Here is a 27,614-nt window from a genome sequence, read left to right on the forward strand (position 1 = left end):
TAATATTTTATAAATCACTTAACAATGTTACGCCTTTTCCAAAATATTGATGTTTATCTTCATTGAGTTCTCAAATAATATGCCACTTCCAAGAAATTACTTATAAAATAGGTTCCGTTAGGAGGACGTCTTTTTCTCTTTGGAGCGGTTATACACTTCAAGTATATTAAAACGGCTAGCTTAAAGTATTTTCGTGATGAATATACCATGAAAAAATAAATAAATATTAGAAATTGGTTTTATTATGTCATATTTTGATTATTTATTACTATTTTGTTCTTACAATCCTTAGTTTTAAAATAATTATTTAGAAAAATTTGGATCTAGTGTTCATTTTACGTAGGCTTTAAATTGTTTTAAGTTAATTTAACCGGGATTTTATTAATTTGAATTCCATCGGGAAAAACCCGAAGAGAGGGTTTTCGGTGCAATGGGGTTGTCCCATTCACTGCCATCTCTAATACTAGGCCTTGCAATACGAATAAAAGGGGGGTGGCAGTTAGTATTTCACATATGGCGCTAGATGTCGCTTTTTTGAGGTTTTAAACTGGCGGAAAATTCAAAACTATGGGAAATTGTTGAAAGCTTGCAAAACAACGGTTAAAGGTATTGAGGATAATACAGCAGCTGACTTAAGTAAAAAGACACATTAAAATTCAAACGACGAGCTAATTTTTAACTGGTTAAATCATAAAAAGGCATTTATTACAGTGTGGGTAAAATGTATTTAGATCTTTGGAGTTTTTCTTGAGAGAGGTTTGTTCTTGAAGTTTTTGTACGATTCTTTGCGATCTGTTAAATCTTTCGCGTAGTTGTCTAACAATGGTCTCATAAAATTTGTTTACAATAGTTTCGTTAGTGGCAAATAAGTATCACAATCACATTTTAAAGCCTTCGCAATATATGGTTGAATGAAATCTACAAGTATCATCAATGAACAACATTTCGAAGTGAAGTGCATTGCTTACTTTCAAAAATCTGCAATATCATTTAAAATATTCGTCAAATAATTGCTGGGATACCTAAATTCCCCGCGATTCAGCAAATGTGTTTAACTCAAAGCGTTTGCATTGGATCTTGGTTGAGAGACACGATCCAACGACATTGATCTACTCATTGTAGTTGAGCATCACAGTTCACAGAATATGACGAAAAATACAATTATATACCTGAATATCATTTTAGCGACGAATTGCACCCATAGTCCGCCACAGCGTGGGAAATAAGGCGATGGCACAGGCCAAATGACCAGTTTAAAAATTGCCAGATCCAGTTTAAAAATTAATTCGGAGGGGGTCAGTGGTCCTCGGGACCACTAAGATAATTCAAGGGTAACTAGAGTCCAGACATAAACTCCAATATTTTAATTATCCAGTTCTCGTCTAAATTAGCAGACGACGGACCAGGTAATTTAGTCCAGTTTAAATATTCTTTATTTCCCACCCTGGTTTGCCATAAGCGAAAGACGTGACGTCATGCGAAACAGCGCAAGCGCAGTACGAATTTACTTCCGTCATCGCGAAAATTCGCCTCAGAAAAGAGCCATCTAACGGTTACTAAGCGCAAATTAAAAATGTCACATAAAAAATGCTTCAGTTGTACATTTCAAGGCCTAGTATTAGAGATGGCAGTGGTATGAACAAAATTTCCACACTGAAGACGGCCAGGGTATAAACCGTCCGGAACAGGAAAATTTGGTCTCGCCGAATTGGTCTCGCCATTTTGGTCTTGCCTATTTGGTCGCGGGACTAATTGGTATCACCGATTTGGTCTCGGTACTATTTGGCCTCGGGACTATTTGGTCTCGGTACTATTTGGTATCGTGATTATTTGGTCTCGGTACTATTTGGTATCGTGATTATTTGGTCTCGGGACTATTTGGTATCGTAATTATTTGGTCTCGGGACTATTTGGTATCGTGATTATTTGGTCTCGGGACTATTTGGTATCGTGATTATTTGGTCTCGGGACTATTTGGTATCGTGATTATTTGGTCTCGGGACGGTTTGTCTCGTGATTATTTGGTTACCTAATTAGTTACCTCCTTTTCCAAAACAATGGTTCCAATAATTCGTTGCCACCTTTTCCAAAACATTCTCCTACCAATTAGCTGCCACCTTTTCCAAAATATTCTCCAATTAATTAGCTGCCACCTTTTCCAAAATATTATCCTATTAATTATCTGACACCCTTTCCAAAGCATTCTCCTACTAATTAGCTGCCACCTTTTCCAAAATATTCTCCTATTAATTATCTGACACCTTTTCCAAAACATTCTACTAATTAGCTGCCTTTTCCAAAATATTCTCCTAATAGTTAGCTGCCACCTTTTCCAAAATATTCTCCTAATAGTTAGCTGCCACCTTTACCAAAATATTCTCCTATGAGTAAGCTGCCACCTTTTCCAAAATATTCTCCAAATAGTTAGCTGCCGCCTTTTCCAAAATATTCTCCAATTAATTAGCTGCCGCCTTTTCCAAAATATACTCCTATTAATTATCGGACACCTTTTCCAAAACATTCTCCTAATAGTTAGCTGACACCTTTTCCAAAACATTCTCCTATTAATTAGCTGCCACCTTTTCCAAAATATTCTCCTAATAGTTAGCTGCCACCTTTTCCAAAATATTCTATAATTAATTAGCTGCCACCTTTTCCAAAATATTCTAGAATTAATTAGCTGCCACCATTTCCAAAATATTCTATTAATTATCTGACACCTTTTCCAAAACATTCTCCTGCTAATTAGCTGCCAAATTTTCCAAAATTTTCTCCTAATAGTTAGCTGCCACCTTTTTCAAAATATTCTATAGTTAATTAGCTGCCGCTATTTCCAAAATATTCTCCTATTAATTATTTGACACCTTTTCCAAAACATTCTCCTACTAATTAGCTGCCACCTTTTCCAAAATGTTCTCCTAATAGTTAGCTGCCACCTTTTCCAAAATATTCTCCAATTAATTAGCTGCCACCTTTTCCAAAATATTCTCCAATTAATTAGCTGCCACCTTTTCCAAAATATTCTCCTATTAATTGTCTGACACCTTCCAAAATATTTCTATTATTGCTAATAAATTGTTCGTGGTAAGAGGCGGGCTTTTAATACTCATATAAATAATCTTCTTGCCTCCAAACAAGCTAGGTTGGGTTGGGTTAGGTTCCGAGACTCATTTGTCCCGAGACCCATTTGTCCCGAGACCCAATTGCCCCGAGACCCAATTGTCCCGAGACCCAATTTTCCCGAGACCCATTTGTCCCGAGACCCAATTGTAACGAGACCCATTTGTCCCGAGACCCAATTGTCCCGAGACCCATTTGTCCCGAGACCCATTTGTCCCGAGACCCAATTGTCCCGAGACCCAATTGTCCCGAGACCCATTTGTCCCGAGACCCATTTGTCCCGAGACCCATTTGTCGCGAGACCCATTTGTCCCGAGACCCATTTGTCCCGAGACCAAAACGGCGAGACCAAAACAGCGAGACCAAATCGGCAAGACCATAACGGCGAGACCAAATTGTCGCGTACCGAAACCGTCACATCTCAGTACTTCGAGGGGGTTTATGGACTTCTGTTATGATTTGTTTACATTTTTATCTGGTTTCGTAGCAATTTATAAAATTGCAATCAAAGTATTGTGTTTTGAAAGGGCCTAGTTAAAATTTTGTTTCGTTTGATGACGTAGTAAGGAGAAATTTTCATTCTAGATGTTGCTCACGTGAAGCCTGTTAGTGTCTCAGCGCCGCGTTAAGCCTATTTTATTCAGATTCGCGCGGCAAGGAGAAAAACCCGCCAAAAATCTTCTCCGCAAATTTGCTTTTGCCCCCAAATTTCAAGTTTTCGAAGTGTTTTTTTTCTGTGTTTTTCCTCATATTTAAATATTTATCAAGCATATTTTTGGATACAGAAGAGTTTAAACTCTCAAAACTGTAAGGTTTTCTGTAGATATGAGATAATTTTTAAATCAGGTCGCTATTACCTTCGCAAAAGCCAATGTGTTACTAAAATAAACTTTCAATATTGCAAAGATTAAGCAAATGATAATATGACGTAAAATTAAATTTAAGAAAATGTCATATCGTGCCAAACCCGGTACTCTTCGAAGCGTACCAGATTTCGGCAGAGAGAATGACGATGGACACCGTGTTTAAAACAGCGAGTACCAGAAATATGACACCGACATCAGAGAGGGACGTCTTCGAAAATTCCAAACCCCGTTTCTGTTTCAGATATTTCTGACACGAATTCTTGGTCAAAAGGTTATTAGCTATGATTTGATGTCCCGTTTCCCAAAAATTCATGAGTCTGAAAAGAAATAAAAACCTTTTATCTCCAGTAAAACAATTTTTAATAACGAATGAACTGAGAGCACCTGGAACTTAGCGTATCGCCGAAATAGCTTTCAACAAGCAGGGCACTATAACGAACCTTTACCAGTTACTTCTATTATTAAGAATATATGTATTTTATTGATTAATTGGACCTGCCGAGCTGTGAGCCGCAGTTCCTGGTGTTCAAGAACGTTTCAGAACTGCCAATTAAACAATTTTTTGTAAATAATACAAGTTATTAGTTATTTTGCTGTAATCCCTTAAATTTCACCCAAATCCAAGATTTCGAGAATTTAAAAAATTTTACAATAAGTATATTTTAAATTAAATCAGAAAAACTAATTGCATTGAGGACCTTATGGTGCCTGTATGGTGCTTTTACGAATAGCCAGAGAGAGTGCGATACGTCACTCTCATATATTAATTCAGTCCTCCATCTTATTGGCCGAGGTATCTAAAGGACAAGATACTAAAAAGTAAACTCGACTATTACGCGCTTGAGCCCTAGACCAGCGACAAGTTACGTTGGTAGCGCCCGTAGAGATGCTATGGTAGCGCCGTAGAGCGCCGTAACAAAGGCAGTGCCGTCTTATCCATTGGGCCCGTTGGGCACTGGCCCAGGGGCCCCTCAACAACAGGGGCCCCATAATTGTCACATAATACTCATTTTACATTTGTTGTCATAAGAAAACCACTTGAAAATACAGGGTGTTTCTGATAAGTCTGCCATAAATCAAGGGGCGTGTTCTTTGGGTCAAACTGAGTGGAAAGTGTCAAAGAACATGGGGTGTACAAGAATTTGCAACGAAGATATGGCCCCCCAAACATTGGCCCCTAAAACAAGAAAATATTCGAATATGTAGACTAAAACAAATTCAGCCTTATCAACTTGTTTAGAAATAATGAGACAATTTCAATAGTTTCCCTCTAACATCGTTATTGAACTTTCACCTGGCAGAAGTGTATTAAATGAGTAGAAGTATGCCTACTCTAGTAAAGTAAATTCAAAGTATCATGGTACCTTTCGGTTGGTATTACTTTTATTCTTAAAGGGATAGAATCGGATTTATCTGAGTTGGTCAAACTAACATTGGTTTTCTATAAATTAACCACCCCTAAAAACATGGGGGTCAGTAGAAATCGCGAGAAAAATTTATTATTTAAAATAAACGTGAATAAAAATTTAAATTTTGAACGCCAGATTTAAAACCGGTCGCCATTTTCAACCCATTACCTACGTAGGTAAAGTTCGGCCTCTGATTGGTTGCTAGTAGTTGGAATGAAAACTGTCGTTTTAGGAGTAAAAAGTAGTAGGAACGAGAATTAGCCTTTTCACACTTATGGCCGCGCTTGAGCAGTTGTAATGTTTGGCGCCTTGAGTTTTACGCTTCTATGGAGTTAACGTGTAAAATGAACTACGATTTAACGAGTTTTAGAATATTTTGTGATTTATTATTAAAATAAAATGCCAAATATTTAAACCGAGAGAGTAAAATTAAAACCACGTTAAGAAATAAACAGTGTTTAAGTTCTAACGGAAACGGTGCAATGATAATAATTGGTTTAAACTCACTAAGCCTCGGCGAACGTATGGGATCGCCGAAGCGGCCGATGCCGTGCCGAAAGTCGGCAGCGTTACCCCGCGTAGTGACGGAACTCCCGTCAATCTGTATCATACTGCGCTCACAGAATGAATCCCCCTACCAGTAGGAAAAACACTACGGAGCCTAAGAGACTTATGGTAGAGACTATTGGTAGAGACGAACTAGTAACGTTTTTCGGTGGTTCGACTCTGTATCACCAGGTGTCCTCATGATCGCAAAACAAAAGCATTTTGGATCTTTTAATCGTAATTTAAAAATCATTAATTAAACTAAAATATAAAAACATATATATTTTCAGAATCCTTATTTGTCTATCTATCGAAATAAATTAACCTTATAGGGATTTATTGCAATGAAATTAAATGAAAGTATCCCTTTAACAAGTTAACATGGACGTTACAGGTATTGTTCAAAATGTCCACCAACGGCGTTAAGACAAACATGAACCCGTCTTTCGAAAGATTCTTGGACATGTTGGAAGATTCCTGGCATGTTCCTGATTGTTTGACAACCTTCAATAATTCGTCTTCGCAAGTCTTCCTCATCACGGACTTCATTCTTGTACACGATGTCAAAAAAATCTTTGAGATGACCCCAAAGACTTTTTAGCAAACCACCGTTTATTGTTTACGTTTGTGAATAAAAAACAATGCTGACAGTCATGACGCAAACGTAAAAACTAAACTTTGGTTTGCTATAAAGTAACGCGATGTTGTTGATAACGTCACAGTATCACTTCGAACGAACGTGTGGTAGTACAGTATGGCGTATACCAATGCAGAATATGCAGACATGCATCTCATGTATGGACTGGCGCAGGGCAATTCAGTGGAAGCACAGCGGCGATACCAGGAACAATTTCCGCAACGACGCATACCAAATCGTCGTACGTTCGAGGCTGTTGACAGGCGCTTCTGGGACATCGGACAAGTACAACCCAACAACGTTCGAGAGCGAGACATTCCAGAAGACATGGAGCAAATCGAGGAAGACGTCCTTGCCATGTTCGATGAGGACCCCTCGACAAGTACCAGACAAGTTGGACGACAATTACATGTTAATCACGTTTTGGTCTGGCGAATTCTCCGCGGACATCAGTTTCACCCGTATCATATTCAAAAGGTGCAAGCTCTTAACCCGGCAGATTATCCAAGACGCATCGACTTTTGCGAGTGGTTTTTGGCCAGAGTAGAGGACAATCAATTTCCACGGGTCCTTTTAGTAACCGACGAGGCACATTTTTCCCGGGATGGAATTCTGAACTATCACAACCACCACGAATGGCGCCAATTAAACCCACACGCAACTAGTGTTAGAAGTCACCAACAGCAATTTTTTTAAACGTATGGTGCGGCATTGTCGGTAATCATTTACTAGGTCCGCATTTTCTTCCACCCAGACTAAATGGTGAAGCATATCTCACGTTCTTAAGAGACACTTCACCTGAACTACTCGAGGACATACCGTTAGCATTACTTCGTGACATGTGGTTCATGCACGACGGGGCACCCCCACATTTCAGCCGTGCAGTTAGAGAACATCTTAATGCTACGTTTAATTTGAGGTGGATTGGGCGTGGAGGACCAGTTGCGTGGCCAGCCAGATCTCCGGATTTAAATCCGTGCAATTTCTATCTTTGGGGTCATCTCAAAGACATCGTGTACAAGAATGAAGTCCGTGATGAGGAAGACTTGCGAAGACGAATTATTGAAGGTTGTCAAACAATCAGGAACATGCCAGGAATCTTCCAACATGTCCAAGAATCTTTCGAAAGACGGGTTCATGTTTGTCTTAACGCCGTTGGTGGACATTTTGAACAATACCTGTAACGTCCATGTTAACTTGTTAAGAATAAAAGTAATACCAACCGAAAGGTACCATGATACTTTGAATTTACTTTACTAGAGTAGGCATACTTCTACTCATTTAATACACTTCTGCCAGGTGAAAGTTCAATAACGATGTTAGAGGGAAACTATTGAAATTGTCTCATTATTTCTAAACAAGTTGATAAGGCTGAATTTGTTTTAGTCTACATATTCGAATATTTTCTTGTTTTAGGGGCCAATGTTTGGGGGGCCATATCTTCGTTGCAAATTCTTGTACACCCCATGTTCTTTGACACTTTCCACTCAGTTTGACCCAAAGAACACGCCCCTTGATTTATGGCAGACTTATCAGAAACACCCTGTATAAACTATTTTCCTTCGGTCATTCAGTCTTTTCAATAAAAAATTGGGCCTTGGAACTTGATAAATGTAAAACTAAAAATCTGAGACCTATCCCCCTTCCCTCCCCGTGGCCTCACTTTACAGCCACACATCAGCTTATTTATTTATTTTGAAACCTTCACCCTAAACCAGGGATAAGGGAGTTGAGATGGATTGGAAATTATGATGGGCGACCTGCGGCACCGTATCTCTCCCAATGTACCTCGCGCACGCCCCTACCCTTCGGTAGGCGATTGCTAAGTGCTGCCGCGTAGCGAAATTTTATTTGTATGAGAACTAGCTTCTATTTTTAAGATAGAGGGAGCGTCCTTTACAATTTTGTCCAGTACGACCCTACCTAACCGCTGAAGATGCTGGGAGAACTACGGTGCCGTAGGTGGCGGAACGGGACATTTGGGCGCCGACATTTAGGCGCCGGTCATTTGGGCACCGCCACTTAGGCGCCGGGACAGTTAGGCGCCGCGACATTTAGGCTCCGCGACAATTTGGCGCCGCGACATTTAGGCTCCGCGACAATTTGGCACCGAGACAATTAGGCGCCGCGACATTGCCGTAAAATTTTCTCGAAAGATTTGAGATATTTAATAAAGGAACATGACAAGTACTTTAGGCTTATGTTTATCTTCATTGACTTCCCAAAATAATATGCCTTTTCCAAATTATTGTTTATCTTCTTTATATGGCTTTTCCAAGATATTGTTGTTTATCTTCATTGACTTCCCAGAATAATATGCCTTTTCCAAAATATTGTTGTTTATCTTCATTGACTTCCCAAAATAATATGCCTTTTCCAAATTATTGTTTATCTTCTTTGACTTCCCAGAATAATATGCCTTTTCCAAGATATTGTTGTTTATCTTCATTGACTTCCCAGAATAATATGCCTTTTCCAAAATATTGTTGTTTACCTTCATTGACTTCCCAAAATAATATGCCTTTTCCAAAATATTGTTGTTTATCTTCATTGACTTCCCAAAATAATATGCCTTTTCCAAATTATTGTTTATCTTCTTTGACTTCCCAGAATAATATGCCTTTTCCAAAATATTGTTGTTTGTCTTCATTGATTTCGCAAAATAATATGCCTTTTTCAAAATATTGTTGTTTATCTTCATTGACTTCCCAAAATAATGTGTCATTTCCAAAATGTTGTTGTTTATCATCATTGACTTCGCAAAAAATATGCCTTTTCCAAATTATTGTTTATCTTCTTTGACTTCCCAAAATAATATGCCTTTTCCAAGATATTGTTGTTCATCTTCATTGACTTCCCTAAATAATATGCCTTTTCCAAATTATTGTTTATATTCTTTGACTTCCCAAAATAATATGCCTTTTCCAAATTATTGTTTATCTTCTTTGACTTCCCAGAATAATATGCCTATTTCTAAAAATTGTTGTTTATCTTCTTTGACTTCCCAAAATAGTTTGCCTTTTCCTAAATATTAATTGTTGTTTATCTTCTTTGACTTCCCAAAATAATATGCCTTTTCCAAATATTGTTGTTTATCTTTATTGACTTCCCAAAATAATAACCCTTTTCCAAATTTGGCACGCAAATGTCTCGACGCCTAAATGTCGCGGAGTCTAAATGTCACGGTGCCTAAATGTCGCGGCGCCTAAATGTCGCGGCGCCTAAATGTCGCGGCGCCTAAATGTCACGGCGCCTAATTGTCTTGGCGGCTAAATGGCGGCGCCTAAATAACCAGCGCCTAAGTTGCGGCGCCTAAATGTCACGGACCGGTAGGTGGGGGTACACAGGCACCGCTAAAGGTATGGGGTTTTCCACTCCATTCCTCTCTCCTTCAAGCAATAAACCAGACTCAGTCTAGACTGTCATTTCGCCCTGGGATTTTCTCTCTCACCCTTACAAAAATATTCTATGAAAATTCTATAAAGTCCTATAGAGACTTATAGAAGAACTATGGGGCTCTATACGTTATGGTGGGTTCTATAGGATTTTCTATAGAGTACTTACTATAGAAGCTCTAAGAAGTTTTTTCTATACGTTTTGCAATACATTTCTAAAAACATTCTATAAATTATTTATAAAGCGGCTTGGTAAAATTTCTAAAAACAAACTATAAAAGAGTTTCAAGTCGGCTTTTAGAATCTCTATAAGTTTTGCTTATGATTCTAAAGGGATACAACACACTGAAATAATTTATATTCGGCTATTAACGTTAGTACCCATTAATTTTTGATTTATTTAATGTAAGTTTTAACATATACATTCACTTATTTCATTTTAAGTTGTAGTTTATTTTACGCGCTAATCCGATTCAAACTTATGTTTTAATTCAAGTACATAAATGTATTCTTTGAAAGCGATCGATTTAAATATCAGAACCTTGATATCAATATCACATACAGGGTATCCCACCAAAGTATTATCCAATGCTTTTGTCTTATAGAATAGTTGACTCTTTTCTTGAGAAATGTGATAAACCTTTAATTTCTTAATTATTACGAAGTAACTAATATCGCATGGGCATACAAGTGTCAAATGTGGACATTTCGGATCTTTTACGCTATAAAAACTATCAATAATTCCGAGAGTTCCGTCTTTTAATTTGACACCACAATTATTTCTTTTTGCAACCTCTTTGCTAGAGAACTTTACACCAAACACGTTAATTTTTAGAAATTTGGAAACATGTCCCTCAACTTTCCCAGTGGGTTGATACGGACTTAAAGCATTTCTTTCAAGAGGATTTAAGTTATGGTTGGAAGGCAAACCGTAGCAAAATATGCCCTCGCTTATGGCACATGATTTCTGTATTAAGGGATAACCCTTTAAAAGATCATTAAAACATTTTCCAGCTGAACCTTTAACAAAGGTGGGAAAGGTATTTTCAGCAAGCACTGAAATTTTCTCTAAAATAACAATTTTTTCTGCAATTTGCATTGGAACATTCTGTGTACCATGAAAAAGTTTCATAAGCTTCCCATTCATATTTTCGAATGGAAAACATGAAACAGTCGTGAGTTGACCCCAATTTTTAACAGTCTCAGGCAAATGCAGGAGTAAATGTACATTGAAGGTGAGATTATCCTCGCCATATAAATTTCCGTATTGTTGAACAAATCTTGTGAGGTATTTTTCAGCTTCATTAATTACAGCAAGAGTTACATCCTCCATAAGTAACAATGATATTCCATTAACTAATTTTAGCCAGTGATTGTAATATTTCTTGGGTAAAACATTTTCAAGGATCACTGGTGAATAGAACAACAGCCACGACCGCCATTCATTAGCTTTCCATTGTTTACGGTCTTTAATCGTGCGTGGTGTACGTGTTAACTCGTCAGATGGTTTTAATGATAGGAAAATTGCGTCTAAATCTTTTGTTTTTTTCCCTGAGATATAAAACTCTTTTTGATGGTTTTCTGAATCAAACCACAAACTATTGGTAGCTTTAACGACCCCTTGACATACAGCATGCATATAATCCACAACACATCCATCAATCAAATTAAAGTAATTTAGCAGCATTAAGATCGAAAATCCTTTAACGCCATTGACGGGTTTCCCAGTGGAAATTGCTGATCTAGCGTCTCTTTTACTTTGTTCAACGTTCCTTTTTTCTCCTAGTTCTGGGTCGTAGATGCGTGCTCCACCGTTACCGCGTGCGATTCTTCGCCCTTCATTTAAACACCAATTGCAACCGTACGTTCCGTTAAATTGGTGAAAATTTTGAAGCACGCATCGAGCTACTGAATCACACGACAAAGGTCCTGGGAATACTTTTATAGTTCTGCTTTTACCATTATGGACATGTTCAAACCCATTGCCGGACAGTTCATTCATTTCATCAACAAAGGGTTTGAGAAACGAATTCATTTCTGGTTTGTTAACTCCAAACCAAAGAGCAGCAAGTTTCACGTCATTTTGCCCTGAAAACTGTATTTCGTTGACAACGTAAAGCAGAGGCCAAAGAGAATATCCTGAAGAATGGAAGACAGGCACTCCATCAGTGTTCCACGTTATGGAAAGATCCCGGCCCTTTTTTATAGGCAGTTTTCCATATTCTTCTCCATTTTTCAGATTATTATTTCTTTTAATTTTAACTTTTCCACTGTACTTTTTATCTAGGAGAGCTTCAATTTGTTGCTGGATTGAAAATACAATGAAATAGTTTCCCTTGTCAATGCTATCTTTGAACTTAATCATTTTGTTACAAATGTTGCACCGCTTATCTGTTAGTCCGATATAGCTTTTGCATACATCACATATCATATGGTAAAAGAAATTTTCTTTGGCTTCTTGGAAATGTTTATAATACAAATAGACAGACTGAGGCAAATTCGAATTTTCTGGTATGTGGAATGACAAAAGTTTTAGTAACGAATCAGTCGCTCCTTTGCTTTCCTTGTGGCGCAAAATGTGGGCCATGGTCAATAGGAGACTTTGTTTTAGACTCAGGTTTGAATCAGGGTAGATTTCTTCATCCTAGAAAAATTGCCCATATATTGTTATAAATTACATTATAATAGTGCCAAAATAAACCTCTATCTTATAACCGAGTTAAACTGACATTTGAAGTAAATTTTTAATGACATAAATTATGAATTAAATCTAAACGAACCAGGTTTCCGTATGTTTTAGGTGTATTATCTTCATTCATGAGAGAATTAGTGCTTCCTGAAGAAGTATCCTGTAAACACAATAATATTTAATTATAAACCAAGAACATGCAATCCCCCTTATCGCGCCTGGGCATCGGTAATAAGGTGGATTATAATTAGAAGGCGGAGGTTATGAGACTAGTTGAAATTAGTCTAACATTTTAGAGAAGTGAATAGCCCCTTGCGTAAATACTCGAACCATTAGTATATAGAAAATTAGGAAACACTTTTATACTTACGCTATTAGAAATCGAAATATCATCATCAGCTATGATCTTATTTGCATAATTTTCTGATTCAATCACAGAGCTCACGGATTTGTTGTCCCCTTCTGTTACTTCTTTCGTCGATAGCGGTAGTTCCGACTCAGTGTTCGAACTGTCTGAAGAGCTACTATTGGTAGACATATTGCTATCATCTAGTTGTTTTTGTGGTATATTTTGTTGCGCGTTTCTAATATCAGGTACATTATATTGATGGCTAACAGAAGGAACCAAAGTATTATACAATCCCAAACTTCTCCCAATGCTATCTTTAGCGATAGTTTTATCGCGAGCCTTTTTTAAACGATATATTGTTTTTCTGGGAATATTTTTTGCTGCTTCGGAGCACCACAGGTATTGTTTATATATTTTACCCATGGCATCAGCAATATTTATTTTATCCAATAAGTAATCGAAATATTTTAAAACTAATAACGTATGTTGTCAAATGAAGAAAGAAGTTAACTTAATTCCTTAATTATGATTATGAATTGTCTTCTGTCTCACTCTGTCTCTGTATTCTGAAATTTCACCAAGGCTTAATTACAACGCCGTATATATTTCAAAACATCTCATTCACTGCATACCCTGCGATTCCATTACAACATAAATATTTCATCGATTTAATAAAACTATACAAATTTAAATTTGCTAAGCATAATTATTAGTAAATAATAGTTAAAAACTCCACAGGGCCCGATCATTTATAAATCTAGAAAATTGCAACTTGGATGCATCAGCTTCAAGGCAGTACTACAGTGGCATAGCCTCCTCGATCGCTCGCACACGCCCTCAAGCCACTATCGCTCCAAAAGCTAGCCACTAACTCACTTGCTCAAAAATCAAGTCTACCAGGGCCAGAGAAGTCAGATTTAACAATTAAATATAGATGTGTCATTAGTGAGACGAAAACTATCTTTTGATCTCACGCCAATTTTGGAAAATAATTCTTTGAACTGGCTTTGAGTAATCATAAGGCCTCCAAAAGCGCACAACCAAAGGGCTATGCTACCACCAAAAGAGGAACGTCATTCGCAGGGAAAAGTTTTAGTAGCGTAACCTAGCGAGAAATATTGAAGCTTCATCTCAAGGAAACAATCGTCATAAGCAGGGACATAAGAAAAACATTTAATCGCAAATTTTCCTTTAGTTACCCAAAATGTTATCGGATAATGTGTACTGAAGATTAGTCATATTTTAAATTCTAAAAATTTGATCGGACACATTCCTTATCGTTATCCAAACATTCAAAAGACGTTTTAGATACTTATAGGACGTTGTCCTGTGTTCGCTTGGTACGTGCTTATTTCCGCCTCTGCCCCTAAGATGTTTAAACTCTTTCTCGGGAGTCCGGCCTCCGCATTGTCGATTTTCTCGCGTATAGTCGTAGACTCGTAGCTGCTTCTTCTAAACACGTTGCTGATTTTAAGCCTTTTCGCGCCAAAACAATAATATTGTGAGTACGAAACTATGTTTTTAATATGATATATAAGTTATGGAACTTGCAAGATTTAATTAAATAGTGTGGAATGTAATAATCCAGCCAAAGGCAGTCAACTGCCATTAACCTATATAATCCCTGTATTGTTTTATGGTTTTTAGGGATTTAGATTCTGTGGTTTGGTTTTTTTTCTTCCGAAGTTTTGACAATAATTCACTATCTCAAGTGCAAATCATGCCTCGTAAATTAAATAAGAAACAATTGTCGGTTCTTGTTAAGTGGAAGGACATTTCAGTCTGGGATGTATTGAAAACAGAAATAGCATTCAAATACGACCTAACAATAGCTGACAAAATTAAGGATGATCCCGATTCTTTTATTGGGCGAGATTTGGATTTTGTTTGGCAAGAAGGTGAAGACAAATCACCTGGAACTTTTCTTGGATATGGTAAAAATACAAGAAATATTTTAATTAAGGTTATTAGTAATGACCAAGAAAAGATAAGATGTTACAACCGTAATTCTGATGGGGCCGCGATGTGGGAGGATCGAGGCCCATTCACTTCACCAAAATACATCCTCACACTGGGTCAATAGGCACTTGGGAATTCCGGGTGTAACATCTATCCTTTCTTGGAATGACTAAGTTAGAAAAATAAATTTTTAAGGCACCCTCACTGAGCTTGAAGCCAAGCGAACTACGTTGATGCTTAGCCATTACGAAAGAATTGGTGAAAAAGTACCGGAAGAATCAGATGACATGATTTTGGGTGGCGTGTCAGGACCTCGTGAGGTAATTAATTTATGGCTGATACAATGGGGAATGACGTTTTATTTAACTAAATTAGATAATCGCTGTCAAAATGGGTCGTTTCCCCTTAAATATCTTAACACATCTAAAATACTATGGGGGGTCTGTGTTGCCATCTTATCCCCACCTCCAAAACCATTGTTGTGTTTTTTGATGGTTCTCTATTGTCAAATTTAAAAATTCTTTGTATACAAAGCTCCAAAGTTACAAACAAAAGCAGCAGCACCAACTAATGCGTGCGGTCAGCAAAGGAAATAACTCTGCTAATTGCAGCGAGGCGGCAGATTCAACTGATGACACTTTAAGAGCTAAGTATAACACTTTAAAGGAAAAGTATAAAAACCTGAAGGCGCAGAACAAGAGAGATAAAGCAGAAATAAAAATTCTTAAAGGTATATGTGCTTTTTCAAAATAATTTTATTAACGAAATATATATCCTTGTAAAATGTTGAATTAGATGAAAAAAGCGTTATGGATCAGTTGAAGGATTTGATAGGAGACCTTGAGAGATCAAAACAAAGACAACCTTCAGTGGCTTATTGGGAAGCAAACATGTCGGATAACTCGGGTTCGAATGAGCCCCAAACACCTAGTACTCTGGTAAGTAATCTTAAGTTTTTAAAACTTCACGTTAGTATTGTATTGGGAGTTATGACCTAATTCCTTTATTTGGTAATTAACCTCCAGTAAATTTCTCGGAAACTAGATATAAATTTTGATAGATTATAAGATTCATTATTTTAACAACAATAATCACATATTATAATAATAACAGAAACATGAGCTGGCTCCTGGGGTATTTGTTGATAAATGTTCTTTAGCCACAATGCTCAGAACATGTCCAAATGCCACTAAATTTGCTAGGGCTCTGTTATTAACCTTGTTTAAAAATGAGGAAATAATAAATTCTTCTTTGACGGGAAAAAGCAGCAATGCTCACCAGGATAAAGCGGCTAAGCCAGGCTTAGATAGCCAACGTGTAAATGCCATTATCGGTAGGTTCAGCTAGTATTTACATATATGATAGTATAAAATATTGTAATTTAATATATGACCTAATTTATTAATAATTTACAGCATTTACATTAAAAAAATATCCGTCATCAACGAAAAGAGAAGTTCATGAATCACTAGCCAATAAAATCAAAGAAATTTCAACAAGAAATAAACTAACTGTGTAAAAATTTGCGACTAATTAAAATTAAGTGTATGTTAAAGAAATTTGTGTATGTATCGAAATTTATTTATCTATATAAACTCAAGCTGATTTTCCTAAAGAACTAACAAAGAAATCTTATAGAACATTTTTTAAAGAGATGCTAAAAGATAGGATTGGTAAGAATTGTAAAGATATTTTGTAGAATGTCTTCTTTTGTTCTATAAATTTTTTTTATAATTTTATTTAGCATTTTTATAAACATTCTATAAAACAACGAAAAAAAGTATATTATAAAAGCTCTATACCATTTCTATAGAAAAAACTATAGAATATTGACCCATGACTCTAAACATATTCTATAAAATGCCCTTTTGGTTTTCTATAGAAATTTGGAAGAAAATCTTATAGATCATTTCTATAGACGTTTTATAGAATATTTTTGTAAGGGCATTCTCGCGGTTGGGCGACACGTGGGCTACAAGTCTATTTCTTTCCCTGCTGAAAGTAGAGAACTATGTTTAAAATATAATGCCTGTTATGAATAAAATTTTGACTGGGATGTTAGACAAACAATAAATAGAGATTATTAGTGATAAGATCAAAAATGAAACGCGGTGCCCAGAAGAGGAAACGAGCTGCGCAGGAGAAAGAGAAAGCTAGCAAACTTTCCAGGGTAACATCTTGGTCCCATCAAACTGCCATGAGAACTGCTGAACCCGTTAAAAGTTCTCTTTCAACAACATCACCGATGCCCTCAACGACTACCACAGTTCCAACAGACATTGCAGTGGAGTCTTCACTTGTTCCTGCAACTGATCCAGATGAGGATATTCCACCAGTGGAAATCCGTAAATGTGAAACGAGAACATCTTCCTTCCAGGAAACAGATGCAGGGCTATGGGTAATCGCAGAAGTAAATAGGGGGAAGTACGTATCAAAGGGGGTTTCGAGAGGCGTCGAGTTATGGTATTTTTCGCGCCTTTCCGCAACCGCGTTTTTGGCGGGAACTCGCGGATGAATACATTTCCCCGAAACTATTTTCTTTTCCTCTGCTTCTGAGTCAAGTCGGCTCCGTACCTTCGCTCTGTAGTCGGCCCGGCAAGCTACGGACCGGAACCGGGAGTACGGAGTCGACTGCCTGGCCCGCCGCCCTAGTAACAGCGTAAAATTTTATTCGGCCTGATATCCTGTTTTAGTACATTTTTAATAATAACTGAATGTTTTCTAAATAAAAAAATAGAATAATAAAACTAAATATTTACTGGTTATATTAATTTAGATGTGATTAGAATCAGAATGATCAGATGCGTAAAATTTTAAAATGAACTTAAGCCTCTGCCTAAGCTTAACAACACAACTAGCCTGAATAGTGAACTTTATGACCGAGTGGTGGCGCATGATAGAAAATTTCCGTGGATAAGTTGCCTCACTCTCATTGGACGAATTCAAATTTTGGGCCGCAAAGCGTGATTTTACAATAAAGGGACGCCTTACACTAGCTAAAGCTGGAGAAACGTACTTCCCCCTATTTACTTCTGGTAATCGGCAATCTAAACACAGTTGATTGCTGGATTCGAAATGGGCCGACATCTTGTCAGAACCATGAAAGCGACTTTTCCAAGTCACGCCGAGTGTATAAAGCAGATGGAGAAAGCATTAGAATTCCAAGACAAGATATTTGTCAAAAAATGTGTTCAAACGTGAATTACGTAATGGTGATCGAAAAAATTATCGATTTCGATCCAATTGTAAAGGAATTTTCAAGGAAGAAAGCGCGCAAATGTCTCTGACTTTGCGTTGACTGTTAAATATGTAGACTTTGGTTTGAAGGAAATAATAAATAGTTTTATTTCTCGATTAATTTGTTTTGTATAGGGGATTAGGGGCCCAATATACTGCACTGCCCAGGGGCCGATATAGCACTTAAGACGGCCCTGAACAAAGGCCTAGTACGCTAGCGAGTCGTGGCATATCGTAACCATTTTGATGCAATATCAGAGTTCTTAAAGTGATCGGGAACAGTTTAAAAACTAACCGCACACCTAGAGTTAACACTCTGACAGTCTTTTATAATACAGCTTGGCATTTCATCAATTAATTTTGATTCAAATTGATCAACGAAACGACTAACGAGAGCTAAACATACTTGAAGACAAGGTTGTCAAATTAAAAAAAACCGACTTAAATTGTTCTGTTTGGAGTGCTAAAATCTCATTGGCTAAACGTCTATTTAAAGCAGCCAACCGTCAGGCAGGTCTAGCCAAGCAAGACTGTGAAGTTTAGAGACAGGTGTTAATGGTGAAGTCCGTATAAAATTTTATTTTAATTATAAAATGAACACTATCGTTACTAATTTAATTTCAGTAGTACCACTATCTTATAAAAGTACTATTGACGCTAAGAGACAAAAAACGTTTACGAGTGTACCATTCCTTTAAGGCAAGATACGCTATCAACTTGGAGCTGGTAACGAGAAAGAAATGCATAAGTGCTATAATTTATATCAGGAATACATAGATTTCTTCTTCTTGGAATCTTTATGAGGCCATAGACCCCATACTAATTACTGATTGAATGTAAGGAGAAGGGCGTAAACATTTATTTAACAGCGGGTACCTCCCTCCTTGCGTTTCATTGGCTGTTCACATGTATAAGAATTGGTCGCTCCAAGCTTTTAAAGCGTGCGGTTATACCAATATCACGTGAAAGTGGGTAGCTACCAAAATATTTTCGTCGGTAAAACTATAAACAAATGTGCGGTCACCTCGAAAAGACGGCGTATTTTAAACCTTCGTTCGGCTTCGTTCCAATAGTTTGGTTAGTGCCTATATTTTTTCAGAAACCACTTTCTTAGCTGCATCTCTTCCTATCCTTAGCATTTCTTTTACTTGTTTTTTTTTCATTGTTAAAAATAGCTTATTTTTTACAAGTTATTTAGTCTAAAATTAAACACTAAAAATCTATACAGTCACCGAGTCTAACAATCGACACACACTCAGAGACAAGAAAAATAGAGAATTTCTATTGCACAATAAACTGTGACGTCAAGAGATTTTATATGTGCATCGCGCTTGAAAGCAAAAAGTTTAAGCAAATATCTACGCGGGATAGACATCTGCTTGAACAAACATTCAAGCAAAAGCGGCGCCAATGAAAGCTAAAGCTTTACCTTTTCCAAAATATACTCCTATTAATTAGCTGCCACCTTTCCCGAAATATTCTGCTATTAATTAGCTGCCACCTTTTCAAAAATATTCTCTTATTAATTAGCTGCCACCTTTTCCAAAATATTCTCCTATTAAATAGCTTCCACCTTTTCCAAAATATTCTCTTATTAATTAGCTGCCACCTTTTCCAAAATATTCTCCTATTAATTAGCTGCCACCTTTTCCAAAATATTCTCCTATTAATTAGCTGCCACCTTTTCCAAAATATGCTCCTATTAATTAGCTGCCACCTTTTCCAAAATATTCTCCTATTAATTAGCTGCCACCTTTTCCAAAATGCTCTCGTTATTAATTAGCTGCCACCTTTTCCAAAATATTCTCTTATTAATTAGCTGCCACCTTTTCCAAAATCCTCTCCTATCAATTAGCTGCCACCTTTTCCAAAATGCTCTCCTATTAATTAGCTGCCACCTTTTCCAAAATATTCTCCTATTAATTAGCTGCCACCTTTTCCAAAATATTCTCCTATTAATTAGCTGCCACCTTTTCCAAAATATTCTCCTATTAATTAGCTGCCACCTTTTCCAAAATATTCTCCTAATAATTAGCTGCCACCATTTCAAAAATATTCTCTTATTAATTAGCTTCCACCTTTACCAAAAAATTTTCTTATTAATTAGCTGCCACCTTTTCCAAAATATTTTCCTATTAATTAGCTGCCACCTTTTCCAAAATGCTCTCCTATTAATTAGCTGCCACCTTTTCCAAAATATTTTCCTATTAATTAGCTGCCACCTTTTCCAAAATATTCTCTTATTAATTAGCTGCCACCTTTTCCAAAATATTCTCTTATTAATTAGCTGCCACCTTTTCCAAGATATTCTCCTATTAATTAGCTGCCATCTTTTTCAAAATGCTCTCCTATTTATTAGCTGCCACCTTTCCAAAATATTCTCCTATAAATTAGCTGCCATCTTTTCCAAAACATTCTCCTATTAATTAGCTGCCACCTTTTCCAAACTGCTCTCCTATTAATTAGCTGCCACCTTTTCCAAAATATTCTCCTATTAATTAGCTGCCACCTTTTCCAAAATATTCTCCTATTAATTAGCTTCCACCTTTTCCAAAATATTCTCCTATTATTTAGCTGCCAACTTTTCCAAAATATTCTCCTATTATTTAGCTGCCAACTTTTCCAAAATATTCTCCTAGTAATTAGCTGCTACCTTTTCCAAAATGCTCTCGTTATTAATTAGCTGCCACCTTTTCCAAAATATTCTCTTATTTATTAGCTGCCACCTTTTCCAAAAAATTTTCTTATTAATTAGCTGCCACCTTTTCCAAAATATTTTCCTATTAATTAGCTGCCACCTTTTCCAAAATTCTCTCCTATTAATTAGCTGCCACCTTTTCCAAAATTCTCTCCTATTAATTAGCTGCCACCTTTTCGAAAATATTCTCCTATTAATTAGCTGCCACCTTTTTCCAAAATATTCTCTTATTAATTAGCTGCCACCTTTTCCAAAATATTCTCCTATTAATTAGCTGCCATCTTTTCCAAAATGCTCTCCTATTTATTAGCTGCCACCTTTCCAAAATATTCTCCTATAAATTAGCTGCCATCTTTTCCAAAATAGTATCCTATTAATTAGCGGCCACCTTTTCCAAAATATTTTCCTATTAACTAGCTGCCACCTTTTCCAAAATATTCTCCTATTAATTAGCTGCCACCTTTTCCAAAATATTCTCCTATTAATTAGCTGCCACCTTTTCCAAAATATTTCTATTATTGCTAATAAATTATTCGTGCTAAGAAGGGGGCTTTTAATACTCATATAAATAATCTTCTTATCTCCAAGCAAGGTTAGGTTAGGTTTGGTCTGGTTTGAATGGGTTGGCTTAGGTTATGTTAGGTTTGGTTTGATTAGGTATGGTTTGGTGTGGTACGGTTAAATTTGGCTGGTTAAAAAAAAATGCTGCAGGGGCGATATTTTTTTTAAACGAGACTTTCGTGTCCAGAGACCAATTTGTCCCGAAACCCAATTGTACCGGGACCAACTTGTCCCGAGACCCAATTGTACCGGGACCAACTTTTCCCGAGACCCAATTGTACTGGGACCAATTTGTCTCGAGACCAAAGTGTCCCGAGATCCATTTTCCCCAAGACCCAATTGTCTCGAGACCCAATTTTCCTGAGACCAATTTGTTCCGGGACCCATTTGTCCCAAGACCAAATCGGCGAGACCAAATTATCGCGTACCGTTAGTCCAATCTTGGCTTGATGTTTGTCCAAAATCGGATAGAAGTTTGTCAATCTGGGGTGGATTTTAATCCAATATCGATAAGAAATATGTCTAATGTGGGCTTGGTTTTAGTCCAATATCGGTTAGATATTAGTCCAATATAGGCTTGATATTAGTCCAATATTGGGAGGATACGAGTTAAGTTTTGCGCATTTGCGTAAAATATGGATAATAGCCTGACCATTTCTGGATAATAATTGATCCCACAATAAATGATTCTTGGTCCAATTTTGGATGAAACTCGAAATCTGGCTTATCATTTAACAGTCCCATCTTTGACACAAGTTACGTTATCCAAAAATAGATGAATAACTGTGCTATCTCAGAGTCAGCCGTTTGGATCCTTTTGCATCCCATTTTGGAAAACGTTTTCTAACAATGTAAAGCCTGCTCTTTAACCGATGGAATACCTCATGTTTATGACGTTTTTGATGAAACTTGATGCGTTTTTTGCCATTATATGAGTATCGAATTCCAAAAAGAAAAAATCTTTCCCATAATGTAATGGCTTTTTCAATTTGTAACCGTGAAGGCAAAAATACTCCAAATGAACAACGCTGCTGATGTAAACTGCGTTTCCTTTGTTGAATTCGTCATCCATGGGATAACGTGTCTTCTCCATAGGAAACTTCTTCAACCTTCTCTCGAATTCCTCAAAGAGATCTTGACGGGTTGCCTGTTGAATACAATATGAACTCGACACACATAAACAATAAATTCAATTTTCGGTTTAGTTGATGCAGTGGATTTGGTTTGCCGATGTATATGCTTAAAGGGTATGTGAATTTACAATTTCATATCATATTTTACCACGACAGTGGTATTATTTTACACTTTCAAGTCTCTACTTTCAAAATATCAAGTTTTTAACATAATTGAACCAAAGTTTCTATTTTTAAAATCCATTTAAAAATCACAAAAACTCAGTTTCGATATATCAACAATTTTGTCTTGTCGAGTTTGATTGCCTATTTTATGTCATCACTATGACGTGAGGAAAAAAGCGCGGGAATCCTATACGCGAAGTATACGCGTCTCAAGCTTCTAGCCAGGCTAAACTCTGGGTCTGATAGCAGAGAGAGAGTGGCACCATGTCACGTGAAAAAAATATGAGTGACGTCGGACTACAGAAAACGTTTTAGCCTTTCTTAAAAAGAGAATTTTATTTAAAGCATTTTCAAAAGCATATTGCCAAATAAACAGAAATTGGACAATTAAAAGCTTGATATTTTTGAATTCACAGAAACTAATTCTATCTTTTGCTATATAAATCAGAGGTTTTTCAAATGAAGCTTCTCAAGTTCTCATTCCCTTTAAGGGAGAGTTCAGGTAACATAATATTATTCTTTGAAAGAACGGCCTTTTTCTAAATAGAAAAGGTAAAAAACTCTTATTACATAATGATTATCATTTAATTATTCTTAAAAACGAGGACTACTGAGCCGCCATTGCTTTAGTGGCGTCTGTTAAATCTCACCACTTTATACGTAGTTTTTCACAAATATAGTCTCTTAATATATTATCGAGACAATATTGAAGCCCGCAAGGTGGATAAAATATTGGTTTTGCCTATGTCGAGCATGGATCTTCAATGAGATTTTGACCTGTCGCCTATTGAAGAAGACTATAATTTTAACTCAACACACATCAATGACAAAATAATTTTTCAGTTAGGTTGACACAGTGGTTTGATTTTGCCAATCTATGGGGCTAACTCCGGGCATCAGTAAAAGGAGTTTTCTAACTTTAAGCCTTTGATTTGGCCACTATAATAATAGATTATATTTTTAAACGTGTTTTCGAGTTTGGGGTTATGACATGTTGCCGCGCAACCTTTTGAGGAAACCAGAAAGATAAACATGGTGTAATGTTCAAGTCCCTTTATACCTTAATATATTCATAGCTCTTTGCCCCTCGATGGAAAAGAGTACGCAAGTCTGGATATTTGAAGATATCCTCGAAGTGATTTATATTGCGATCAATTTCTAATGTCAATTTGGTTGACAAGTGAGCTTTGAAAACTTCCACCAATAGGAAACAGCCGACGAAATAGGTGGATAATAAAAGCTTCTTGACTATATCGTATTTGATCTCCATGATTTTAAATACACTCGAATAAACCCGGCGGAGTCGCGGCACGAAACGGTTGGCAATTGTGTAAAATAATTTCAAATTGAATAAGACGAGGAACACATTGATAATAACCCAAACCTAAATAAGTGAAAAGTTAAAAAGAATAAAATGGTTAGCTTATGCCCGTTCGTAGGTAGAATGAGGAATTCTGGATCTTGGAGTTCCTCCCTCGGGCTGACCGGATAAATATTAGGAGAAGGTATACATGCCTGAGGATTAAAGGCTTGAAAAATTGCGGTCATTGATATATGGTTCTCGGATTCGTGGTAATAAGAAAGCATGTTGTGTTCTGTGTACCATTTTGGGTGCGTACAAGTTTGGTTAGTTTTTTTGATGAATCTTGAGCAAACGGTGAAAAGTTTATAGGTATATGTAATGGAAAGATCGTACTAAAAGGAAATGAGAAATCTATAAAACTTTCCACAAAGGTGACATGTAAGAAAATAGTACCTCATCGTTCTTCATTTCGCGGACAGGAATGTACGTTATATTTACCCTGATATAGAACAAAAATTAGAATTTTCTCCCAAATTCAAATTATCTATAAAAATGCCAAGAAAATTTACCGTCCTGTTGGATGTAAAAGGAATTTAAGATAAAAATTCTCTCCAGGATTTAGACCATCGTAATTACACGTTCTTGAAAAAATGTTGTATCGTTTCTAGAGAAAAAAAAACAAAATAATCTTATACTTGCACTTTCCATTTTTCGACTTGTTCGGCAAGGAGGCCTCGTGATCGTAATCCATATTCTCGAGGAATGCAGTTTTGCAAATAAAAATCTTATGGGGCAATTAAGTAACGACAAACAGTGACTTTAATCTGTTAACCATCAAGTCTAATTGTCCATTATTAAATCACGACAGGACTGTTCACGAGTTCAAGAGCGAACTTTTTAAAGCCTACCCAACAGTATATCGCAAGCTGATATATTCCTTTCTATTTAGGCTTATTTTCTTCAATAATACCTTTCTTTTGAAATTATGCACGGAAAATACGCTAGAAAATGTGTTTTGGCTTTACCTTAATCGTGACGATATTACGTTTCCTTACTTTTAATTTGTGGTTTTATATCTAAATATTAGAAACCTGTTGCGACTCGACAGTTGCAGTAGGAAATGACTTACGAAACGATTTGCTTAATTTCTTAACTGTGTGTTTAACACAAAATTAATTAGAAAGGTTGACAAAGCGAACTAAGGATACTCGATTAAACATTATACTCTAAACTAAAACTCTATTTACAACTCCCTCTCATACACTATGTTATCTCGTTTATATACAGTCTTATCCTTGTTTATCCAGTTTTTTATAATTATTAGTTTTTTAAGTGATAGCCTTCAGGTCTAGATTCTAGTTCGATTCGATTCAGTTCATTCTTTATCTTGGCTGTTGTTTTGAAGTTGCAACATCCTCCCCACAATGGACACTGTTCATTCTGCCGAAACTTCTAAACGGTGTAACATTTGAATCGCTCGACGTATGATAGTTCCGCCTGGTAATCGAGCAGCTACGGCTCGGACGCGCCAATCTCGGCCAGGAAACACCTCTTGGATTCGTCCTAGTCTCCAGCTTTGTCGAGGAAGCTTGGGCTCTGACAAGAGGACAAAATCGTCTTTCTTGAACTCTATGACCCCATGTATTGGCTTTCTGGCTTGAGCCGATTTGAGCTCTAGCACGTATGAATGTTCCATTGTTTCCAAAACTGATCGAGGATCATCTGTCTGTAGCGTAAACGTCTGACTATCTGTGTTCGGCTAACGGTTGGTGGCGTAGCTGTAAGGTTCTGACTTGGCGTTGGCCAATGAGGAAATGGGATGGGGTAATGGGAGAGGGCTCATTGACTTCGTTGAGGGTGTACGTTAACGGTCTTGAGTTGAGCACTGCTTCTATTTCCGTCAAGCTCCTCATGATTTAGGCTACTTCGACCCAGCGTCTTCTTTAAGCATTGTTTGACTGATCGCACGACTCTCTCCCAAAAGCCTCCCCACCAGGCCGCTCGTTCGACGATATACTTCTAACGAATATTTTTCTGATCCAAAAAATCTTGAAACTCGTTGTTCTCGATGCTGGTCTTTAGTTCTTGCTCGGCTCTCTTGAACGTTCTTACATTAACCAAATAGACCGTGGTAACAAGACCTCTGCGTACGACGAACCGTCGAAATGATAGAATGAATTTCTCAGTACTCAGGTCTGTCACCACCTCTAGGTGTACTGCTCTGGTTACTCCGCAGGTGAATAGCGCGATGTACACCTTTTTCTGATTCTCATCTTCTCTTATGAATAACGGGACCGCGAAGTCAATGCCTGTAGTTGCAAACGGTGGCGTTTCCGATATTCGATCAGCTGGCAGGGGTGCAGCTATCTGAACTCCAGGCTTGGTGCGGAAACGTCTACATTTCCCGCATCGGTTGATGATCATTTTTACTAACTGGCGTCCTCGCCTGATCCAGAACTCCTCTCGCAATTGTACCAACGTGCTTTCCAGACCGCGATGTTTTACTTCTTGATGGGCAACCAAAGCGATCATTTCAGACAGCCAATGTTCAGCGTGTAACACATAGGGGTGTTTTGATCCGTAGCTGATGTTCGCAAATTGAAGACGTCCTCCTACGCGTATGACGTTATTTTCGAAGAATGGTTGGAACTGGAGTATCTTTGATGTCTTTTCTAATGGTTGACTCTCCTGAAGACGCTCAAAATCCTCAGGATACGCTTGACGTTGAGTTTCTCGAATCCAATAGAGCTTTGATCCTTGAAGTTCTTCCGCGGTGAGTGATCCTTTGCGGCGATCATTGACTGTAGTTCTCGTATTGTAGACGAAGCGCATAACCCATGCTGTGACCCGGTAAAGACGATTGACCCGGCTATATTTCGTCACATCAATCAAAGGCTCTGAGGCCGTAGTACAAAGGAGGGTGACAAGACTTCTTTTCTCCTTGAGGATTGATTCTTCTTCTTACTTGAAAGTCGTTTGTGATCCATCCGGCCATTGGTCTCTCTTTTCTTTTTTTATTGAAAGTAAAGCTTGCACGTTTGGCCTCTGAATTGCATCCTCACAAATAGCATCTCGACGTATTGAAGTACTTTGAAGAGGGCGAAAAACTCTATCTGTCCATCAGCGGAAGCTTGGAGGCAAAAATGTGAAATTGTAAGAACTTCTTAATTTGGCAATCACCAATGATAGCTCATTTTAAAGTACTCTTTACCTCTTGTTTAATACCCTCTTCAGACGACGCGTTAAAACCACGGCTTGATTGAGAAAGATAGTGAGAGGCATTGTTAGATATCGCGAGTTTCTTCTGAAAACCTGAATTTCGTTTAACCAAAATAGCTTTACGATCTGTTAGTTTTTTGTTTTTTCCTAAAGTAACAAGAGTATTAAACAAGCTATGTCTTATTAGATCAAGATTTTACGCACCGTCTGAAGGGGGTATTAGGGCCCAAATGGGCCCGGAGTCTAAGGGCTTGTAACTCTGTAACGGTTAGATTTAGACAAAAACCGCTGAGGAAATTTCGACTCCAAATTTTGCAAGGAATCTACT

At 37.2% G+C, this 27,614-nt stretch overlaps 3 protein-coding genes across 5 annotated transcripts; 1 reads left to right on the plus strand and 2 right to left on the minus strand.

Annotated features, from left to right (window-relative positions):
- Nucleotides 1–10,161: 10,161 nt before the first annotated feature.
- Nucleotides 10,162–13,788, minus strand: LOC149679211 (uncharacterized). 2 transcript variants are annotated; one of them, XM_089834859.1, is made up of 4 exons: nucleotides 13,644–13,788; nucleotides 13,033–13,577; nucleotides 12,754–12,822; nucleotides 10,162–12,617 (listed from the first exon to the last, which is right to left on the minus strand). In XM_089834859.1, exons 2-4 carry the CDS (start codon nucleotides 13,432–13,434, stop codon nucleotides 10,437–10,439), a joined length of 2,652 nt encoding a protein of 883 aa, XP_089690985.1. In that variant the 5' UTR covers nucleotides 13,435–13,577; nucleotides 13,644–13,788; the 3' UTR covers nucleotides 10,162–10,436. The 2 variants fall into 2 exon arrangements, with proteins under 2 accessions (XP_089690985.1, XP_089690984.1); XM_089834858.1 differs by having other exon boundaries at nucleotides 13,033–13,788.
- On the plus strand, nucleotides 13,750–16,525 carry LOC149679212 (uncharacterized). 2 transcript variants are annotated; one of them, XM_089834860.1, is made up of 7 exons: nucleotides 13,750–14,512; nucleotides 14,659–14,945; nucleotides 15,166–15,290; nucleotides 15,505–15,700; nucleotides 15,766–15,908; nucleotides 16,236–16,303; nucleotides 16,386–16,525. In XM_089834860.1, exons 2-6 carry the CDS (start codon nucleotides 14,732–14,734, stop codon nucleotides 16,254–16,256), a joined length of 699 nt encoding a protein of 232 aa, XP_089690986.1. In that variant the 5' UTR covers nucleotides 13,750–14,512; nucleotides 14,659–14,731; the 3' UTR covers nucleotides 16,257–16,303; nucleotides 16,386–16,525. The 2 variants fall into 2 exon arrangements, with proteins under 2 accessions (XP_089690986.1, XP_089690987.1); XM_089834861.1 differs by having other exon boundaries at nucleotides 16,239–16,303.
- Nucleotides 16,526–26,086: 9,561 nt separating this feature from the next.
- LOC149679213 (uncharacterized) lies at nucleotides 26,087–27,054 on the minus strand. The gene is made up of 2 exons (XM_089835806.1): nucleotides 27,033–27,054; nucleotides 26,087–26,964 (listed from the first exon to the last, which is right to left on the minus strand). Exons 1-2 carry the CDS (start codon nucleotides 27,052–27,054, stop codon nucleotides 26,087–26,089), a joined length of 900 nt encoding a protein of 299 aa, XP_089691932.1.
- Nucleotides 27,055–27,614: the final 560 nt, after the last annotated feature.

Source organism: Phalangium opilio, unplaced genomic scaffold (genome assembly GCF_054372755.1).
Source record: "Phalangium opilio isolate 3A_F unplaced genomic scaffold, DU_Popi_V2 ptg000041l_1, whole genome shotgun sequence".
In the NCBI taxonomy this organism is placed as follows: domain Eukaryota; kingdom Metazoa; phylum Arthropoda; class Arachnida; order Opiliones; family Phalangiidae; genus Phalangium; species Phalangium opilio.

Excerpts from the sequence above, each read along its gene's own strand:
- LOC149679211 (XM_089834859.1), bottom strand. The coding sequence starts at position 13,434 with ATGGGTAAAATATATAAACAATACCTGTGGTGCTCCGAAGCAGCAAAA. Across the intron at positions 12,823-13,032 it reads ATATTTCGATTTCTAATAGC|GATACTTCTTCAGGAAGCAC; the intron begins GTAAGTATAAAA and ends TTGTGTTTACAG. Across the intron at positions 12,618-12,753 it reads CTAAAACATACGGAAACCTG|GATGAAGAAATCTACCCTGA; the intron begins GTTCGTTTAGAT and ends CAATTTTTCTAG.
- LOC149679212 (XM_089834860.1), top strand. The coding sequence starts at position 14,732 with ATGCCTCGTAAATTAAATAAGAAACAATTGTCGGTTCTTGTTAAGTGG. Across the intron at positions 15,701-15,765 it reads AGAAATAAAAATTCTTAAAG|ATGAAAAAAGCGTTATGGAT; the intron begins GTATATGTGCTT and ends ATGTTGAATTAG. Across the intron at positions 15,909-16,235 it reads CCCAAACACCTAGTACTCTG|CAGCAATGCTCACCAGGATA; the intron begins GTAAGTAATCTT and ends GACGGGAAAAAG.
- LOC149679213 (XM_089835806.1), bottom strand. The coding sequence starts at position 27,054 with ATGGATCACAAACGACTTTCAA. Across the intron at positions 26,965-27,032 it reads GGATCACAAACGACTTTCAA|AGCCTTTGATTGATGTGACG; the intron begins GTAAGAAGAAGA and ends CTACGGCCTCAG.